This window comes from Gymnoscopelus microlampas, assembly GCF_963454915.1.
Source record: "Gymnoscopelus microlampas genome assembly, chromosome: 20".
Lineage (NCBI taxonomy): Eukaryota > Metazoa > Chordata > Actinopteri > Myctophiformes > Myctophidae > Gymnoscopelus > Gymnoscopelus microlampas.
In genome coordinates, this window is record NC_139957.1 from 36774447 (window position 1) to 36793516 (window position 19070).

Sequence of the window (19070 nt, forward strand, 5' to 3'; positions counted from 1 at the left end):
CCCCCAACAAATTAACAGATAGATGGTGTCAGGTGTCATCACTGGACATGCAAATGTGTTTGTAATGTAAACTTAGTAACATACATCAGTGTATTTGATCACAAAAAGGTGTTATGAATCTAGATGGCTAGCTATGGATCCAAATGTCTCAAATGATTTGTGCATTGAGTTAGTTTAACATTTGTTTTGAGATGGAACCATGCTGCAGTTCTGGAATTAGCTTACAATAAAAATGATCCTAGAATATATTTGACTGATATGACACAAAAAGCACAAATCCTGGTGATACTTTGAACACTTTATTTATAAAAAAAATCAGTTATAAACATTGATTGCGCCACCAAGGATGACGTTTCCAACTGACTGATGATGACTGTGGGCGATGTGTGTCCATCAGATGACATCACAGTTCAATGAGCCATAATGTTTGTCTCATCTCTTCCTCTGTAGTGCTCCAGCTTATCCAATATGGCAGAATTAAACTGCAGCATTCCTTTTGCCTTGTTTAAATCAACAGTGGAATTAAATGGGGAAAGGTTGTGTACAAGCACGTCAAAACACAGGCAGTCTATGTACATAAGAGTGGCTGTGCAGTATAAACCTGAGACCCAGCACATGCGTGAGGAGGCTTGAGATAAAGACATACAAGTTAGATATGTGTATCGTTTTGTGCTGTAATAATTTCATTGAAGGAAATGAAAAAAAGACAGTTAATGCCAAGGTGAAATGTTATGCTTGAATTATGCTCCATCGCACGCTGGTGTCGCGTGTTGAAAAATGCCGATCTACAAGCTCACAACGTATTGCATCCGCAGAGGATAATGAGTATGTAGATCAACTATTTTCAGAGCATGACGCCATCATACCACTAAATATAAATCAGGCATAACATCTACTAATCTCTGTAGACTTGAAACAATCATCGTCCATGTAAATGTTATTTGTCATTCTGAGGCAAGTTGTGTCTTGATGATGAGGAACGAAACAGCTCATCAAGAGTGCTTGTGAACAGGAAGTTTCTGCTATAAGTGCTCACTGAATACGTGTTTGTTGTAATACTAAAGACAAAAGAGCGCCTGGACACGCTGCAGTTAGGATTGGCTGTGTGGGTGAATACCTCTCACAGGTGTGTCCGGAATACCTGCCTCCGTGTCCATGACTGAGTCTTTCCATCTAACTGTCGCCTCCCCTCCCATGCCTCAACTCCTAGACCTGGCCAGACATCTTCGCTGGAATGTTCATATAAAGGCTGGGGTGAAGTCCTTTATTGTTTCAGAACAGAATGTGGCGTAATATTGACACATCAGATTTGACTCCTTGTATAAATTGTGGATACTGACTTGTAAAACAGGTCTGAGAATAACTTAATATAGCAACACTCAGGATAAATCCAGCTGTGAGCTTCACCAGGGCATGGCAGCCTCTAAGGTTCGCCAGAATCTCATAGAGCTCCGATCCGGTTCTTTAGTCTTTAATGAACTTCTAAGCCAAGCTCTCATACCTTTCCCAAAGTTTGGCTTTAGCACTTCTCATCACGCAAAGTCAGGTTAGGGGCAGAGGCCCGCAACTCCTGCGATAGTTTTAGGGCCGATGGCCTGTATGCAGACTTGAAGGTGGGAGGTGTTTCCTTCAGCTCTAGTCTCGACATGCGAATGTTGTTGAAGTTGTCCGAACTAGAGTCGTCCTTGTAATCACCGTGATGCACGGCCAAGCGGCGATTACGCCGCTTCAACTTATTCGTACAGCGAACGACTCGCTTGGAGATGAGGTAGATGATCTCACAGACGTTAAGCACAATGCAGAGGGCCGCGGCGCCAACCATGAAGTAGGTGAACACTTTCTTCTCAGTAGGGTGGCCGATGTAGCAGTCCACCAGGTTGGGGCAAGGCTTTACGTCACACTTGACCAGACGGGGCAGGTAGAAGCTGTCGTAGATCCGGTGGAGGATGTAGAGGAACGCCACCTCAATGCCCGTCTTGGCGAAGAGGCTCAGCAGGTACGTCCACCACAGGCCGCCGTGCTTCTTCCCCGTGTTTTTGTAAAGCTTCGTGCCGTTCTCGCCGTGCTTGACTTGGTACTTGCGCTCGCGCTCGTCCCGGTACGCCACATGCATGACCACCATGAAGGAGGGACAGGAGACGAAGATGAGCTGCAGGGCCCACAGGCGGATGTGGGAAATGGGGAAGTAGTGGTCGTAGCAGACGTTGGCACAGCCGGGCTGCTTGGTGTTGCAGTCAAAGTCCTTCTGCTCGTCTCCCCACACGCGCTCCGCCGCCACCACGTACACCATCACCCTGAACACAAACACCACGGACAGCCATATCCGGCCGAATGCTGTGGAGTACTTGTTGACTCCACTGAGGAGGGCTTGGAAGGTCTTCCAGTCCATAATCTGGGCTGGGTGTCAACTGTCTCAACTGCTTCTGTCGCTGGTTGTAGTTTACCTGAAAACCTGTAAAAGGAAGAGAAACAAAGTGTGGCCATGAGTTGATTTGGTTGATCACATGGAGCCACGCTGATGTCACACTATCAGTCCCACCAGAGATGCCAACAGTGAAATGACACACACACACACACACACACACACACACACACACACACACACACACACACACACACACACACACACACACACACACACACACACACACACACACACACACACACACACACAACACACACACACACACACACACACACACACACACACACACACACTTATCAGCACAGTGGTGGAATTATGGTGGAGTAGGCCTCAGATTAAATGTTCCATGAAAGACACAAGTTTCATAAATGTGAAGTCAAAAGGTTACTTTTAAACTATTTTAAACTATATTTACTTTGGTGGTCTATTTATTTACATATTGAATTATAAGATCTTATGTAGATTATCTTTAGATCTCTTGGCATATATTTGTGACAATAAAACATCTAAGACATCCGAAATCGGCATTACATAATGAGTCAAATCAACTTTACCCGCACAGCCAGGATATGAGGTGTTTTACACATTTAGATATGAACCCCCTAGCCTCATCCTGCTGTCTGTGGCTATATTATAACACAGTGGTTCTCAACCAGTGGTCCTTCAGGGGGTTCCAGGTGGTCCTCAGCTAAATGATGGAGAGTTGGAAACCAAATGGACCCTTATAGATCTTTAACTCTTCAGAGTGTAAATTGAAACCCTTAGGGGTCCATTTGGTTTCATTTTACGCTCTCAAGAGTTAAATTATTGTTAAACATCTGCATTAGGCCTACTTAATTAAAGAATAGTTATTTTGATCAACGTTTGCCTGTTATTATATATAACTCTCCTGTGGTACAAGTTACAACATCAATACAGCATGGAATTGTGGATCTTATTCTTATCCAACGATAACAACATATTCTAAGTTTTGGGTCTGATCGAGAGGCTAAATTTCATCAACCGTTGGTCCGTGGCTTAAATGCCGAATACATAATGGACCTTGATATGAAAAGGGTTGAAACCCACTGTTATAATAGATTGCGAACAAAACTCGTTTTGATGAGGTTGCTGTGTCAAGGATAGTCAGTCCTGGACATTTTTGTATTTAAAAAAACTATTAAACTCACAACTTTGCGCACCTCAACTCCGCAGTTCAAAAGTTGATATATCCACTTACCAAAGTAATATCATTCCATCGTCGGTTCACAGACACGGGAGTGTTGTTTTAATGACTCGTTAATAATAAAAAATAGAGTTTAGTTCCTTTTACGATCAGAATCACCTCCAGACCAGTCTACAGGTAGAACACTGCCGTCGATAGACGCGCCGTAAGGTTTGCCTGTGGGTGTGGTTTAAAGAAGAATGGTGTTTTAAAACGCCCAGATGTTATCCCCCCCCCCCCCCCCCCTCTCTCTCTCTCTCTCTCTCTCTCTCTCTCTCTCTCTCTCTCTCTCTCTCTCATATTCGCAGTTTTCGCACGCCCGATACACTGATGGAAATAACTGAATTGACTGTCCAACTGAGTTGCGATCAAAGCCTCTGGACATGTGTGCGTAATGACAGTAAAATCCACCTAATTCGTTCAGAGTGCACACAAATGGTTACATTTGTGCTAGCCTTGGATCAAGATGTATTTTTTTTTTTTATCGATTTTGACATTTGCTATGTATCTATGGTAGTCATTGGCTGCACCCCCAGAGTGCACTGAACCTTCACTGAAGCCCAAGACTATATCAATAGATATACGAAAGTAAAAGTCAGACTCAATACAATACATCTATGATAGTCTTGGTCCAAGCCTACATTTGTGCACTCTCAGAGTAAAAAAAAAAAATGATAAATTGAACACTGTGGATTTCCTGTGGATGTTGCGTTAATTGTGATAAATAAAGCTCAAACAATTGTGGGCAATGTTTGGGCCTGTTTGTGTGTACATTCCTAATCCCCCCCGCCCGCCCCTGACCGCAGTTCTCAAGGGAAGGCTCCACTGAACATCTCTTCTTGTTTCAACGTGTTCTGATCTGGAAGACGTTCATTCACGTCAGAGGCGGGCAGACACACCCTGGACGTGGGCAAACGTTTTGCAGTTTGTTCAATTCGTCACTCTCGATGTGTGTGTAGGCCTATGTATCTCTCTAGATCAGTGGTGAAAAAAGTACTCACATTTCTTACTTAAGTAAAAGTATCAATACTGAAATGTAGAAGTACTCTGTTACAAGTAAAAGTCTGGAATTCAAAATTTACTTGAGTAAAAGTAGAAAAGTATTGGCATCAAAATGTACTTAAAGTACCAAAAGTAAAAGTACTCATTATGCAGAATGTCCATAGAGTCCCACATATAATGTCCCATTGCAAGTATTCAAATGTATAAACATCTTTTGAAAATAGCAGATCTACAAGCTCACAATGTAGATCGGCTATTTTCAAATAGTCGAAATGTATATAAGTGGTTAATGTATGTTTTGTAATAATAATCAAAATCCACTACTAAAGTTTTCAATTAATTGTAGTGGAGTAGAAATTGGAAAGTAAAAAAAATACCTCAAAATTGTACTTATGTACAGTACTTGAGTAAATGTACTTAGTTACTTTACACCACTGAGAGTGAGTGCATGTATCTCTCTAGTAGATAACATCTGTGCTGTTACGGGGAGAGAGAGAGAGGAAAGGGTGCCAAGTGCCATGATGGGCGGAGAGTAGGCTACTGAGATCAGTTTCAGAGCCTTTCATCGAGCCTAGACTCCTTATCGCGTTACCTGTTCTTCCAGCTCAGTAGTATCCCATTGTTTATATACACTCGTCTTGTATTTGTGCTTTGCAGATTCTTTTTGAAACTTTGGTGTTTACTGGCAAGACTGCAGCAGGAAACAACATTAGAAGTATCATTTAATGTGTCTTTTGCAATTGTCTCACCTCCATGTAAAGCAGTGAATAACAATGTTGAAACCACCCATCCATGCACATTGTAGGTGCACTACAATCTCCATTATCCATCCATCCCACCCACTTTTACAACCAAACCTTCTTTCACACGTGGAAGATAAGTTTTCCCATGAGGTTTTCACAATAAAACAGTTTTGCTGTATTTGTGCTTCACTTCTGCCCATGCAGGCCTACTACAGCAGGACTAACTTCTTTCTGTGGTGACCTGTGTTTGCAGACTACAACCATAACATTCTTCAGTGGAGGGAACATTAAAACATCTGCTTGTTTATAATGCCATGCCAGAACATGCCAGCTCAGTGTAGCTGTGTTCTCTATTCACACTCAAACAAAGCACCAAGCAAGGACCTTATGTAACAGGGATGAAAAGAGTGTATAATGTGGCTCATAATGGCACTCTTTGAAATCACTAAGCTTCAAGTACATGGGTGTGATCTGCTGAAACCCAGTCCTTATCAGACTGTTAACCACTTAAGTCCTATATTGTACAACACATATTATAAGCTATAATGTTACTGTTTTTGTATAAAACTGTTTCTGTTGAAAATGTTCACATTATCTCAGCATATAAACCCAGATTCCTCATGTTTAGGCTATAGTCATGTTTTCTGTCTACTACACCCTTATGGTGTGGGAGCCAAATAAGATTCCACATATTCTAATTTATCTGTGAACAAATAATTGAACTCTTTTCATTAGCAATTTGCATATTACATTATTCATGTTCAAAGAAAAAGAAAAAATGTCCTTCCAATATGTTGCTGCCAGCCTTACAGTTTTTCCCACAGACATTGTCCCGGATTACTAACTGTACTTTAGTTTTTCAGGAAAGGTTCTTTTTGGCATGAGGCTCATCATGCACATGTAAACAATATCTTCCTTGGCAACACAAACTGGAGTTAAAACTCGCGTAGAAAAACACAGTGGGCAAGGAAGGGTGGAAAGTTCCTTCTCCAAAATGAAGAACTGGTCCAGGCAGTTTGCCGGGGCGCACCTGAAGGAATTCACCCCATGACTCAACCCCCGCTGAGCTGCGTGTTTCAGCACGCAGATCCAAGCACAGCACTGGAAAGAGACAATCTTTTTCACGGTCTGCACGTGGCTCAAGTAGACTGGAAATCATGTACTGAAGAGAATAGAATACCCCAGGCAGGTGATAGTCGACATTCACAAATCAAACCAGCCAGTCTGAAGTAAAAAAGTGACATTTGAAGCAGTGGAATGGTGAGCACTGCTTTACATTCTCTGCTGGAAGATATAAAAGAGCCCTGGGCATTAACCCCATTCAACCTGGAATCACTATTTTGGCCATTTCATTATAGGTGAAAACATCAACATTTTTGAAAAGGAAAATAAAATAGCTAATCTGCAGTTTGTAGATAAGCTATGTTTTGCTATTCATATGTCTAAGTATAGGTCTTAAGTCCCGTTCCACTTGTCCCACAAAGCAAAATCCTCAGTGTTAACTTAATTCTGAGATTGTAAAAGACGGACAAAGTCACAACCCTGAAGTGGAACAAGAACTCAGCATGTTTTATACATACTGATTCAACACAAACTTTTATCTAAAGCCTCAACTTCACCCTTTGCTACACAGTAATGTCTATTATCGTAGTGCATATCCCCATGGAAACAGAAGAATCACTAACGTGCTTACAGTAGTGACACAGGTCAAATGCCTCCACTGGGTGGGTCTCATCGTCAGCAATGACAAATGAATCTATCACGGGGGTGGGTAACCCCACCTCTGCTTTTATGAAAATACCAACCTAAACAATTAAGGTGTGTAATCTTACAGCAACGTACATCTACGTTCTAAAAGGAATTGTTGTTCATTACTTGATAAATCATGAAAATTGAAGGTTCGTGACAAAGGACTTGTATGTACTAGTACAGAGGTTCAATTGTCGAGTGTACAAATGGTTTGAGTAACAAATAAATTAACACTGTGGATTATAATGTAAACCTTTGTCCAAAGACAGATTGGTGTCTATCTTAATTTTATACACAAAAACGTCATGATTGAACCATCATCAGTGGCAAATAAATACAATTATGCCCCCAGATCTTGTCTGTTTGTCTGTCTCGTCAAATAGAAGCAGTTACACAAAACAATGTGTACAAAACCATTTTAAACATTATATTTTAATGAAAACTTGCTGTTAAAAAAACATGTGCAGCAACGCTGCTCCTTAAACATACACATCCTGATATACATAAACAAATGTGTTTACAGGAGTCTTACCAGCTGCTCAGACTTGAAACATTAGGCACACTGAGTCACATTAGATGCTCTATGTGACAAGCACAGTCTTTTGAGCCTCTTTAAATTGTGGATATCTGATGGAAAACGTATTATGATGTTAACCTTTAAAGTTGTCTGACTTCAAATGCCTTAGTTAAAAAAATATTGAACAAAACACAGTGACACTGTTTGAGGTGTGGCAGTGAACAAATATTTCATTTAATACGCTTGTATTTGTACGAATCTTCAGATGGAGGGCTTATTTAGACTTGTTTGATTTTACTGTAATCAAACCCAGAGGCAATTCTCACACTCATCGCATCACATCTACTTGCTTTTCTTTTTATGTGCTGAACTGAGAACTCAAACTCTACAAACGAGGTTCCACAGGGCTCTATACTAAATACGGTAGTTCCCTCTACCATATCCTTTGAGCAAAAACAGCTGATCTACAAGCTCAAAACGCGGCATGAGCTTGTAGATCTGCAATTTTTGCTAAATGTTTGCCCCAGAATAGGGACGCCAGGGTTCATTTGGTTAAATCATGTGGCAATAAACACTATTATAAAGCAATAGTGATTATAGCAAATCGATTCATTAATTCAGTCTTTGAGCAGACATACTATATGTCTGACAAGTCTCAAAGAGAAGTGCCTGTGAGGTGGAGAAAGACGGTGTCAACTCCATAGGCCGATCATTGCCTTCGTTCCTCATAAAGTTTCATAAAGTCTTTGGTCCCCGTCGGGGTGGGTATTAAGCGATGGCCACACTGTACGAAGGGGCCGGTGTGTCAGGTGTACGTTTCCCTGTCAGCTTGAGAGTGTTCGCCTCCACCAGGTTTCCAGTCTGCCCACTGGCCGATGCCATGACCTGGCGCGACCCGCGCGAGTGGTGCACAGCGGTGAAGCACTCGCGGCAGCGTTTGCCGACCAGGTAGAGGATCTCGAAACAGGAGAGCAGGACACAAACCAGGCTGGTGACCACCATGAAGATGGTGAAGATCCTCTTCTCGGTGGGCCGGGCGATGAAGCAGTCGACCACGTTGGGACACGGCTTCTGCTCGCACTTGATGAGCGAGGGGAAGTCGTAGCCCTCGTAGATGCGGTAGAGCAGGTAGACGAAGGTGACGTCCACTGCGATTTTAAAGACCAGGGTCAGAACGTAGGTCCACCACAGGCCTCCACGTTTCTTCCCCGTGTTTTTGTAGAGGCGGCGACAGTTCTCGCCGTGTTTGAGGCGGTTTTTGCGCTCGCGGTCCTCCCTGTAGGCCACGTGCATCACCACCAGGAAAGAGGGACAGGTGACGAAGATGAGCTGCAGGGCCCACAGCCGTACGTGAGAAACTGGGAAGAAGTGGTCATAGCAGACATTGTGGCAGCCCGGTTGAGCCGTGTTGCATTTGAAGTCTTTCTGTTCATCACCCCAGACCTTCTCTGCAGCCACAACGAACACCATCACTCTGAAGAGGAAAACTATGGAGAGCCAAACACGTCCGAAAGCTGTGGAGTACTTGTTCACTCCACTGAGGAGGCCCTGGAGGAATGCCCAGTTCATGGTGAGGTTGACTCACAGACTGCCTTCCCTCTTCTGGAAGACAGATGAAATACAGTCGCAATTTAACCTCACAGTCAAAGCTCTGGTGTTTAATAAGCTACGCCAAGAAAGAAATGGGTAAGTAATGTTAGACAGGACTGGATACATGTGGTTATGTGTGTCTGTTTACATCTCCTCATAAACCAACAAAGAAATTAGTATAACATTTGCAAACATGCAATTGGCTTCTTTTAAACAAATTATTTATTTAGTAAAGATTAGAAAACAGTTGTTGTCTCACTTTAATTCACAAAATAAGACTCACACATAGGCTACATACGTACATATAGGCTACATACATACATACATACAAACAAACAAACAAACAATCAATCAGCTTTGTTCAGACTAATGCTGTGCTAGAGATACTGGCTTTACATTCGGTAAACAGAAGCCTCGCCCCAAAACACGCTAGCCCACTGAGGATAAGGTTAGAAATAAGTTTAGGTTTAGGCATAGTTTTACTGAGGTTAAGTTTAGGAATAATGTTACGTTTTTTTGGCACCGTTTTACCTAGGTTAGGTTTAGGAATAAGGTTAGGTTTAGACATAGTTTACTGAGGTTACGTCTAGGAATACCAGAACCAGATGAATACCGGATTTGAATTGCACCGGGGCAACTGTGTTTTGGGGCAAGCGTTTTGGTATTCCTACATTCCATGCGTAATAGCGCGTATACTATGTATCCAGGCATAAACCAACGTTGCCAAAATGTTGCAAATAACAACAAATGTTGTACAATATATAACAGCCAATGTGGATCTCCTTTAATATACTTACAAAATACGCTCTTTCGTGCCGATGTGTGGAAGCGGAGGAACAGACAACAGAGAGCAGACCGATCCGACCCGAGGAGAATCTCAGGAGTTTCTCAACAACGAACGGAGGAGGCGCAGTGGGTGGAGTTGATGCAGAGACACGCATGTTGAGTCGCTCGTACGGACCTGTCTGTCCAGGTGTGGCAACCCGGCCTGTACCTCTCCACTCAACCGTTCATACAAATCCATTGTGTTAAAGCTGCAATCCGGGAACAATAATCTAACAGGATAGGTGGGCACCAAGGTGGGCACCTCGGCCACGGTGTTAAAATGGCATTTTTCCCCCAAAATGAAAAAAATATATAAATATTTAATTGTTTAACATTTTGGACAAAATAGCCAATTTTGGTGCCCATATGACCCTTGTGCCCACCTATCCTGTATCCGTGGCTGGAGGTGGTCGTCTGACTGGTCTCCCCATCTCCACTGTCCTCTGAGAAATGACAGGTAGGACACTGGTTGACAATTAGTAGGATACTGTCTGAAGCTCATGAGCGCAATATCTCTTCTGACCGAGCAGCAGAGATAGATCTTTGAAGGGTCTTGCTGGGCCCAGGGGCCCTCCAGAAAATAATTTCAGAAGCTGTAAATTGCTGATGGCAAAAAAAATCAATACTGGTATTAAATAATAATTAATATTACTTGTGTTTGGTTTCATATACAGGCATTTGTGTGGAGTGTACATTCAAGGTATGCATAAGCTGGTTGTGGAACAGGTGTTGTTTGCATTTATGTGGTGGTCCTGAGGGCAGTCTATGGCCCAGGAGCCCATGGACTCAGTATACAACCCTGCCAAACAGGGATTCCATGGTTGAAATGCAGGGTTCCAATCCGGACACTTGTCCCCTAACTGCTCCCCGCGCCCACTGCTCCTGTTAAATGCAGATACTTAATTTCACTGTGTATGCAAATATCAGTGACATATACCACAAAGGAGTGTTGACTATTATTAAGGTAGGTCAGACCTAAATCTTACGGATTGCAGCTTTAATATGACAGTGTACAAATAGAACGGTTCCATTTGTACAGTCTGTTACAAATGCACGTTAACACTGCATACTGTACAGTGTGGACCAACTTGTTTTTCTGTAAATAGATAAATGTACAGTATGCTAGACAAAATATAATCATCTCCATAACAGATGACAGTCAACAGATATGCCAACGCTGGGTCTTTACTCTAGTCAAGAATATAGATAGATAGATAGATAGATAGTTAAATTACATTTGGTCCACTGTAGAAAATAGCCACACCATGACACAATTTGGTTCTGGTTATGTTTTTTGAAGAACATGATGAGGGGTAGGTAGAACACATGCCACCCAAAGATTAGTTTAAATTCCTCTCCACACATGCCTTCTGCTTGAGCCTTATTGTAAACAGGACAGGCTGAGGAGGATTACAAGACTTTACCTTTGGATGTGACCTCAATTACCTGTTTGGAATGTCATATTAAGATAAAAGGAAGCAAATATTGTCTTTAGTATAATAGCTCTTGTTGTACAATTATATCAGCCACTGACAATTTTATTTTATGTTTAAGCTCTTCATGCCAATGTGTGGAATCAGAGGAAAAGCTGTTGATGGCCTGCCAGATTTACATTCAGCACCAACATATTTTTCAGCAATTTCATAAATGTATGGGGAAGAAAATCCTTAACATTAGGCCTACATCAAGGTGTCCTCTCACCTCAACACAGGTCAAAACCCTCTGCAGTATCTGTGGAAGAATGTGTGTCCCATGGAGTTTTTACCTCTCACACCTCAACACAGGTCAACCCCCCCTGCAGTATCTGTGGAAGAATGTGTGTCCCAGGGATAGGGCTACGCTAAGAGCAAATAACTGCCTGTCTACTCAACTGTCGGATCGACGGGACACTCCACCACACACACAATCTCAAACTGATGATAGAAAATATTGCAATCCCCGTCAAATATATTCAAATTGTTGGCAATTTTAAAGACACATTTGACATTACACTGAAGAAAATAACCTGCACACCAGTCATGAGAAAGATACAATTTGGTTCCAATTCTTAATAAAAAAAGAAAAAGGTTTATTGAAATATTTACATGACAGAGAACACAAGTTCAAAGTGGAGTAGAAACATAAAACTCCACTTCCCATCTGTCATCACACACACACACAGACACACACACGGTTTTCATTCATACTGTACATATTCTCCACGGTTTTCATTCATACATATTCTCCACAGTCAGAGATGATCACTTTCTGCTTGGGCTTGCCATCTTTTGCTCCTTGAGCCTACGGATACAAGACAGGGTCAAGCAGAGGATTACAAGACCGTAGCTTTGGAAGTGACCTCCATTACTTGTACATTTGAACATTTCCTGCTATCAACAGTACATACACTCACACAATGATTGTGAATAGGTGTCTGAATAAAATGTACATACAAAGGTTTCAATTACTAATCATGCAAGCATCATACTAAGCATCAATTGTGATGATTATTGAAAAACAGTGTTTCCCAAACACTGGTTTGGGACCAATTAGTGGGTCGCAGACACCTTTTTATGGGTCGCGAGTAGATACCCGTTTTTTTCCCCTTTGTTTCCAACAATTATTTAAAATTATTTCCAAAGAGTAAAACATAAAAATGCAAATTAATTACAATTACAACAAATTAAAAAAAAGTTACTATTACTATTAAATACTAAATTATCCAAGGAATTCCATAAATAATTGTGTGCTTGTAGATCTTCTATTTTCACTAGTTTGGGTCTCGGGGAGAAATCTAATTTCTCTCTTTGGGGATGTGGTCTCGAGCTAAAAAAGTTTGGGAACCACTGATAAACAGACACCAGATCTTACCTCCATTGCACGGACCACATCCATGCCCTCTATCAGGTCGCCAAACACCACATGTTTTCCATCAAGCCAGTCCGTCTTGTCCGTTGTGATGAAGAACTGAGAACCATTGGTGTTTGGACCAGAGTTGGCCATGGAGAGCTGTCCTACACGACCAAAAGAGAAGCACAGTCCAGTTAATACTGGGAGATACACACACACACAACCATATCTTACCCTAATTTAGGCAATATTCTGGATATCAAAATGATCATGTAAATATATCTGATTTCCAAAATCAGAAAAAAAATCTGAAAAACCTTCTATGTTGTTTCTATGTCAGTGGTTCTCAAATCTTTTCATATGAAGGACCCCCAAAATGATATGAATTTGGCCACCAACCCCCATCTCAAAATATTTTGTTCCAGAGACAACCAGAAGCAAAGATTACAGTTAAAAATGCTTCCTTTAAAAAAAAATATATATATATTGAAAGATTTGTTTAAAAAAATAAAATGGTAAATGGTTTTATAATTATTTTTCAAAAACAGCAGATCTACAAGCTCATAGTTGAGCTTGTATATCTGCTATTTTTGAATAGCCAAAGTGTAAAATAATGGTTAAAATCTAAAATGACAGATGCTTTCCCGGTTTCAATGGGTTAGCTGGACATGTAAAGGCTTTCTCCCCAAGAAAGAAACTGAGTTTTAGAGCGTAAACCTGTGTTATTGCTGTAAATCACACTAATGTATGCATGTAAAAACATGCAATAAAACCAAATTATTGCCATAACCTGATTAATACCAGTAATTGGGATATTAGTGTGCACCTAATCAACTCGGGTCTCACCTGGAGCCGTGTGTTTGAGGACGAAGTTCTCGTCATCAAACTTGCGACCATAGATGGACTTGCCGCCGGTTCCGTTGTGGTTGGTGAAGTCCCCTCCCTGACACATGAACTGAGGGATAACACGGTGGAAGCAGCTGCCTTTGAACCCAAAGCCTTTCTCATGTGTACACAAGCAGCGGAAGTTCTCTAGAAGAAAAGAAGACCCCTTTTCATTTGTGTGCCTTCATCAGGCCTGCTACAACCCGTTATTACCCAAACAATTCATTCACATCTACCTTCTGGAAGACTCTTACGGAAAGCTGTGTTAAATAGAGAGAAAGAGACCTGCAGTCATGGGAACGATGTCAGCTCGAAGAAGGAATCGAAGTCTCCCTGCTGGCTTGTTGCCAATCTTGATATCCATGTAGACCTGAGGGTTGACTCTGCCCTTCTTAGCTGGGGGCTCACCCTGGCAACAAAAACAATAAAACAATAATATCACCATCTCTAGCAGACCATAACAACATGTCTTCGAGAGCCTGTGCAAGCTTTAATTCATGACCCCCAAGACAGATCATGTCAACACACAAGGGAAAAAACTGCAGTCTCACATCTTGCGTCGTCGTACTGGCGCCTCCCCCAGCGGACTCCTCCGTCTCAGCCTCCTCTGCCGTTTTTCCAGAGAATTTCTTTAACCAGTCGTCATCGGACCACACTGAGGGACAAAGACAGAGAGAGTCAGGTCAGATTTTAGAGATTTTTAGATTTTAGATGTAGATCCAGTCCAGTCAGTCAGTAACACTGTATACATCTATACTTAATACTATAATTGATCACCTGGTCGGGAAGAGCCCTCCTTGATTCTCATAGGTTTGGCGATGTTTACCCGGATTGTTCGTCCAAAAAGCTCAGACTCATTCTGGGGAGAAACAGCAGAGGCCCAATGTCATTTCTTAGCTCGAAGTTCTACACGTATGTGTGTCCGCGGCCAAATATATATAATTTTGGGGGTGCTTGACATGAAAAAGTTTGAGTACCACTGATACAACAAGCAACATAATTTTCTTTCAGAAAACTGATTTAGAAGATATTTATAGAATCGGCATCAGGTCTAAATGGGTTAAGCAAGTCAGGTAACATCAACTCACCATGTTATCAATGGCAGCCGCTGCATCCTATGGAAGACAACATCCATAAAGAGAAATGCATAAATGCACAGCGAGATAAAACACAAACACCTTTTCATAACCTGTGATATGACAAAGCTGTTACCTACAACGTCCACAAGGTGGCAATCTACACAACATCATAAGTCACTTCACACTGTAGCTGCTGTAACTTACCTCTGCCAGCTCAAATTCAATAAAGGCAAATCCTCTGTGCTTCTCTGAAAAATAACAAATGAAGAGAGATAATAAAAAATAAAGTACACAGTGTAGGTTTTAGCAAACACACAACAATCTACAACAAAAAGTCATGCGAGAGTAATCAATCCATGTGAGGATGTTGATGATGATTTATTTCATGTGAACTTGAAGATGCACTGGTTATGGTATCCATCCATAGCAATAAGTGTCATCAAGTCACCAAACCAAAGATTGTGGCTGTCAGCACGGACGTTTTTCAGCCATGACTTCCATATTAGATCTGAGCCTGCATTGTAGGACATAGTGACACTTTTGCCATTGTGATTTATGTGACAGTGACCACACATCACGCTAGTCGTCAACTTCACTGGCTCCCAGTCGACACAATACATCTCAAAATACTCCTCACCACCTACAAGGCCCTCAAACAACCTCGCTCCACCCCTACCTCTTCGACCTCCTCCACCATTACAGTATGTCCCCTCCCACTCTTTCAGGTCCGGGGATGCCAAACCTCCTAAAAAGCACTGAAAAATACTTTTTTTTTCTTAACCTGAACTGGGAACCAAAGTGGGCGTGTGGACAGGTTAGAAGATGCAGAAGCGATATAAACAAATGGCAAAAGCAAGCGAAAAATCATCATATAAAAAAAAGAAAAGGGAAACTGTATCTGCCATTGTCGATTGAATTTCCCCCATGAAATGGACAGTTCGACCGATTATATTCAACACATTGCTGGCCAGGCCTGGAATCAAAACTGGGGCAATTGGGGACTCCTGCTCCACAGGCGGGCTCTCTAACCATTCAGCTATGTCGTCTAAAACAGGTGCTTAAAACTGGTGGAAACGTAAGCCAGTTCTGTGAAAGCACCACGGTTCCAAGATTCTGTAACAGAACCAGTGCTAGAACCAAAGTTCTTTTGGTGGAAAAGGGGCCTCAGTTCCCTCCAACTCCCTGTGGAACTCACTCCCAAACCTCAAGAAAGCAGCCCGCAGCCCCCCACCCTCTATTCTTTTAAACTCATCCTCAAAACTCCACATTTCCCTCCCTTTATTGTTTTAACATTCCATTTGTAACTGTCTCTTTTACAGTTTTACTTTGTATTTATTATTTTTATTCAGCATAGCTAGGTAGTAGTAGGGTAGTTGTAGCAAAAGCAGATAGAGTAAGACTCATGCCTTTTCTTTCATACAGGAACAAACAGTGCAATACGAAACAATTCACACCCAACATAACATTTAACACACAACTAAGGTACAAGGATGGTTCAGTCATGGTGCAGTTTTACTTTGTAGCCATCATTTATGCATTTGTTTTTCACTTTAACCAGTTATGCCCTATTTTACACTTTCAGAAATCTCCATAAATGTCAACATTTTATTTAGATTTTGAGAGGTTTTGCCTATAATGACATGCCCAAAAGAGAGATGCCAACTTGGATGTTATTTGTCTTTCTATAAATCTATAAAACATGTATCTATAAAAGTGGCAATACAAGTTTGATGCATCATAATTATTATTGTTATTGGGTGTTGCATGCACAAATAGTACACCACTTGTCACACTTATATAACATAACTAATTGATCTTACCCGTTTCATAATCTAACGGAATCTGAATGTCTGTGATGTCACCGAATGGAATGAATGCTGCATGCATCACCTTCTCATCCACCTCCTCTGCCAGACCACCTGTCACAAACACAATAAATATCTTACATAAATACATCATTTTTGTTATCTCGAAAGAAGGGCATCCCATACTAGTTTAACTGTATCGACTGTGAATTAAAAAATGCTCAAAAGTAGCAGATGTACAAGATCACTTCACGGCACACAGTGACACACTGCGAGCTTATAGATCTGCAATGTTTGAATCGCCAACGTATAAAATATGGACAAAGTGGTTAAAATGATTGTGATGCTGTATTAATATTGTTTGCCTGGAAACCGCCTGGAAACCCCTGGAATGAAGGTTTATTCGTCACTACTCCCAAAAGGTAGAAGCAGCAAAATGCATGTCTGGTAGGGTCCACAATACAGACAACAAATAAGAACAAACTCTTCAAGGACCCCTGGGGGTCCTTGAAGAAGTCGTAATGCAGCTATTATATCATAATGATTAAAACTAATAAATACTAATTAATAAACATATTATTCCAGCCATAATTCCACATTATTTGCAATTTTCAATACTTTTACTTTACTACAAATATTGTACTTTTTTACTCCACTACAATTATTTGAAAACTTTAGTTACCAGTTACTTTGCAGATTTTGATTATTACAAAATATACATTAACTTCAGCCCTATATTCATTTGGGCCATCTGAAAATAGCACATCTACAAGCTCGCGATGCAACGCATTGTGAGCTTGTAGAGCTGCTATTTTCAAAATATTTTTTATACATTTGAAAACTTGTGAAATGGGACATTCTGTGAAATTGGACATTCATAATGAATGAGTACTTTCTACTTTTAGTACTTTAAGTAAATTGAGTACATTTTGATACCAATACTTTTGTACTTTTACTCGTGTACATTTTTTATTTAACAGAGTATTTCTACATTGCAGTATTATTGATACTTTTACAAAAACATGTGAGTACTTTTTCCATCACTGCTTCGGCGCAACAACGTAGAAAGAAACAACTATAGGTGAACCTCGTAATCTCAAAGAAAGCCTGATAGAAAACCAGATTTCTGAATAAAACGTGTATGCAATGTAACGTGTATTACATGTTTCTTAGGCAAAGACACGCTTTAAACGTTTGTTGGTAAAGAAATGTTTTAAATTGTCTCACCAACATATAGCACTCGTTTGGTCGCCGCCATGTTGAATTGAAAACGTTTCAACTTTAACCTCGGCAGCACGTCATTGGTGCTTTAAAAATGGTTGGCTGTCACAGCGCCACCTACTGTTGGAAGGTAAAAATCTAAGAAAAGAAAAAAAGACAGTTTCATAAATAATGCAATTTATCAGTGGTGTAAAGTAGTACATCATGTACTGTACTTAAGTACAATTTTACTGAAGTGGAGTATTTCCAATTTTTGATACTTTTACTTCTACTCCACTACACCTCAGAGTTAAATATTGTACTTTTGCTCCACTACAATTATTTGAAAACTTTAGTTACTAGTTACTTTGCAGATTTTGACTTGTAGATCGTCTATTTTCAAATCGATTTTTTATGCATTTTTGAAAACTTGTGAAATGGGACATTCTGCATAATAAGTACTTCCTACTTTTGGTACTTTAAGTCCCTTTTGATACCAATACATTTGTATAATTTTGAATTCTGGACTTTTACATTGCAGTATTGATACTTTTACTTAAGTAACAAAACATGTAGTACTTTTTCCACCATTGCTTTGTCACAAACAAACAAAAACGAATGTATTAAGAACATAACTAGCTAAAAGGGGTAAAAAAAAAAAGAAAAAAAGAAAGGGGGGGGGGGGGGGGGGGGTTTAGATGAGCTGATTAGCTAATTGGCTGCAACCGAGAAGACCCTGCTGTGCTGTCAACCAAGTTTGTCACTTTATCTCCAGAAAAACGTGTGCAGCCATAATTCATATTTTGGCTCCTACATCAGCCCTATTGATAATATAAATAAATTGATAAAATTTCAAGTGTTTAACTGTAATGTTTAACTGGTGGCTTTTCTCTTTAAGACATTAGATTGATTGATTGATTGATTGATTGATTGATTGATTGATTGATTGATTGATTGATTGATTGATTGATTGATTGATTGATTGGATACTTTATTAGAAGTTTGCAGAAAAAAAGCACATGAAAGTACTGTTCAATATAAGGTCAGCTAATAGGAATAAAAAAACAAAAACAAGTTTCCATTGGGGTCCTTTGTACTCAATTCATAGTGGATAGATGTTATGATGATTAGCCTGCAATATACACGTTTTGCTTTAATAACAATTCAACCAGTTCTTGACTGTACTTTTAGTAACCTCGGTCCCAGCCTCACTCATC

General features: G+C 40.6%; 3 protein-coding genes across 4 annotated transcripts; all 3 read right to left on the reverse strand.

The window, feature by feature from the left end:
• Positions 1-286: 286 nt before the first annotated feature.
• On the reverse strand, positions 287-3793 carry gjb3 (gap junction protein beta 3). The gene is made up of 2 exons (XM_084045280.1): positions 3645-3793; positions 287-2452 (listed from the first exon to the last, which is right to left on the reverse strand). The coding sequence occupies exon 2, from the start codon at positions 2387-2389 to the stop codon at positions 1520-1522; it is 870 nt and encodes a 289-aa protein (XP_083901406.1). The 5' UTR covers positions 2390-2452; positions 3645-3793; the 3' UTR covers positions 287-1519.
• Positions 3794-7547: 3754 nt separating this feature from the next.
• On the reverse strand, positions 7548-10163 carry LOC311035606 (gap junction beta-4 protein-like). Of its 2 annotated transcripts, none has more exons than XM_084043905.1 (2): positions 10028-10163; positions 7548-9242 (listed from the first exon to the last, which is right to left on the reverse strand). In XM_084043905.1, exon 2 carries the CDS (start codon positions 9207-9209, stop codon positions 8409-8411), a length of 801 nt encoding a protein of 266 aa, XP_083900031.1. In that variant the 5' UTR covers positions 9210-9242; positions 10028-10163; the 3' UTR covers positions 7548-8408. The 2 variants fall into 2 exon arrangements, with proteins under 2 accessions (XP_083900031.1, XP_083900032.1); XM_084043906.1 differs by having other exon boundaries at positions 7548-9306; positions 10028-10141.
• Positions 10164-12099: 1936 nt separating this feature from the next.
• Positions 12100-17946, reverse strand: ppie (peptidylprolyl isomerase E (cyclophilin E)). The gene is made up of 10 exons (XM_084044868.1): positions 17881-17946; positions 16669-16767; positions 15053-15096; positions 14858-14884; positions 14547-14628; positions 14321-14424; positions 14055-14178; positions 13731-13916; positions 12906-13048; positions 12100-12335 (listed from the first exon to the last, which is right to left on the reverse strand). The coding sequence occupies exons 1-10, from the start codon at positions 17909-17911 to the stop codon at positions 12267-12269; spliced, it is 909 nt and encodes a 302-aa protein (XP_083900994.1). The 5' UTR covers positions 17912-17946; the 3' UTR covers positions 12100-12266.
• Positions 17947-19070: the final 1124 nt, after the last annotated feature.

Coding starts and splice junctions, on each gene's coding strand:
- gjb3 (XM_084045280.1), bottom strand. CDS start 2,389: ATGGACTGGAAGACCTTCCAAGCCCTCCTCAGTGGAGTCAACAAGTAC.
- LOC311035606 (XM_084043905.1), bottom strand. CDS start 9,209: ATGAACTGGGCATTCCTCCAGGGCCTCCTCAGTGGAGTGAACAAGTAC.
- ppie (XM_084044868.1), bottom strand. CDS start 17,911: ATGGCGGCGACCAAACGAGTGCTATATGTTG. Junction 14,629..14,857: donor CGGCTGCCATTGATAACATG/GTGAGTTGATGT, acceptor GTTTCTCCCCAG/AATGAGTCTGAGCTTTTTGG. Junction 13,917..14,054: donor CATCGTTCCCATGACTGCAG/GTCTCTTTCTCT, acceptor CTTTTCTTCTAG/AGAACTTCCGCTGCTTGTGT.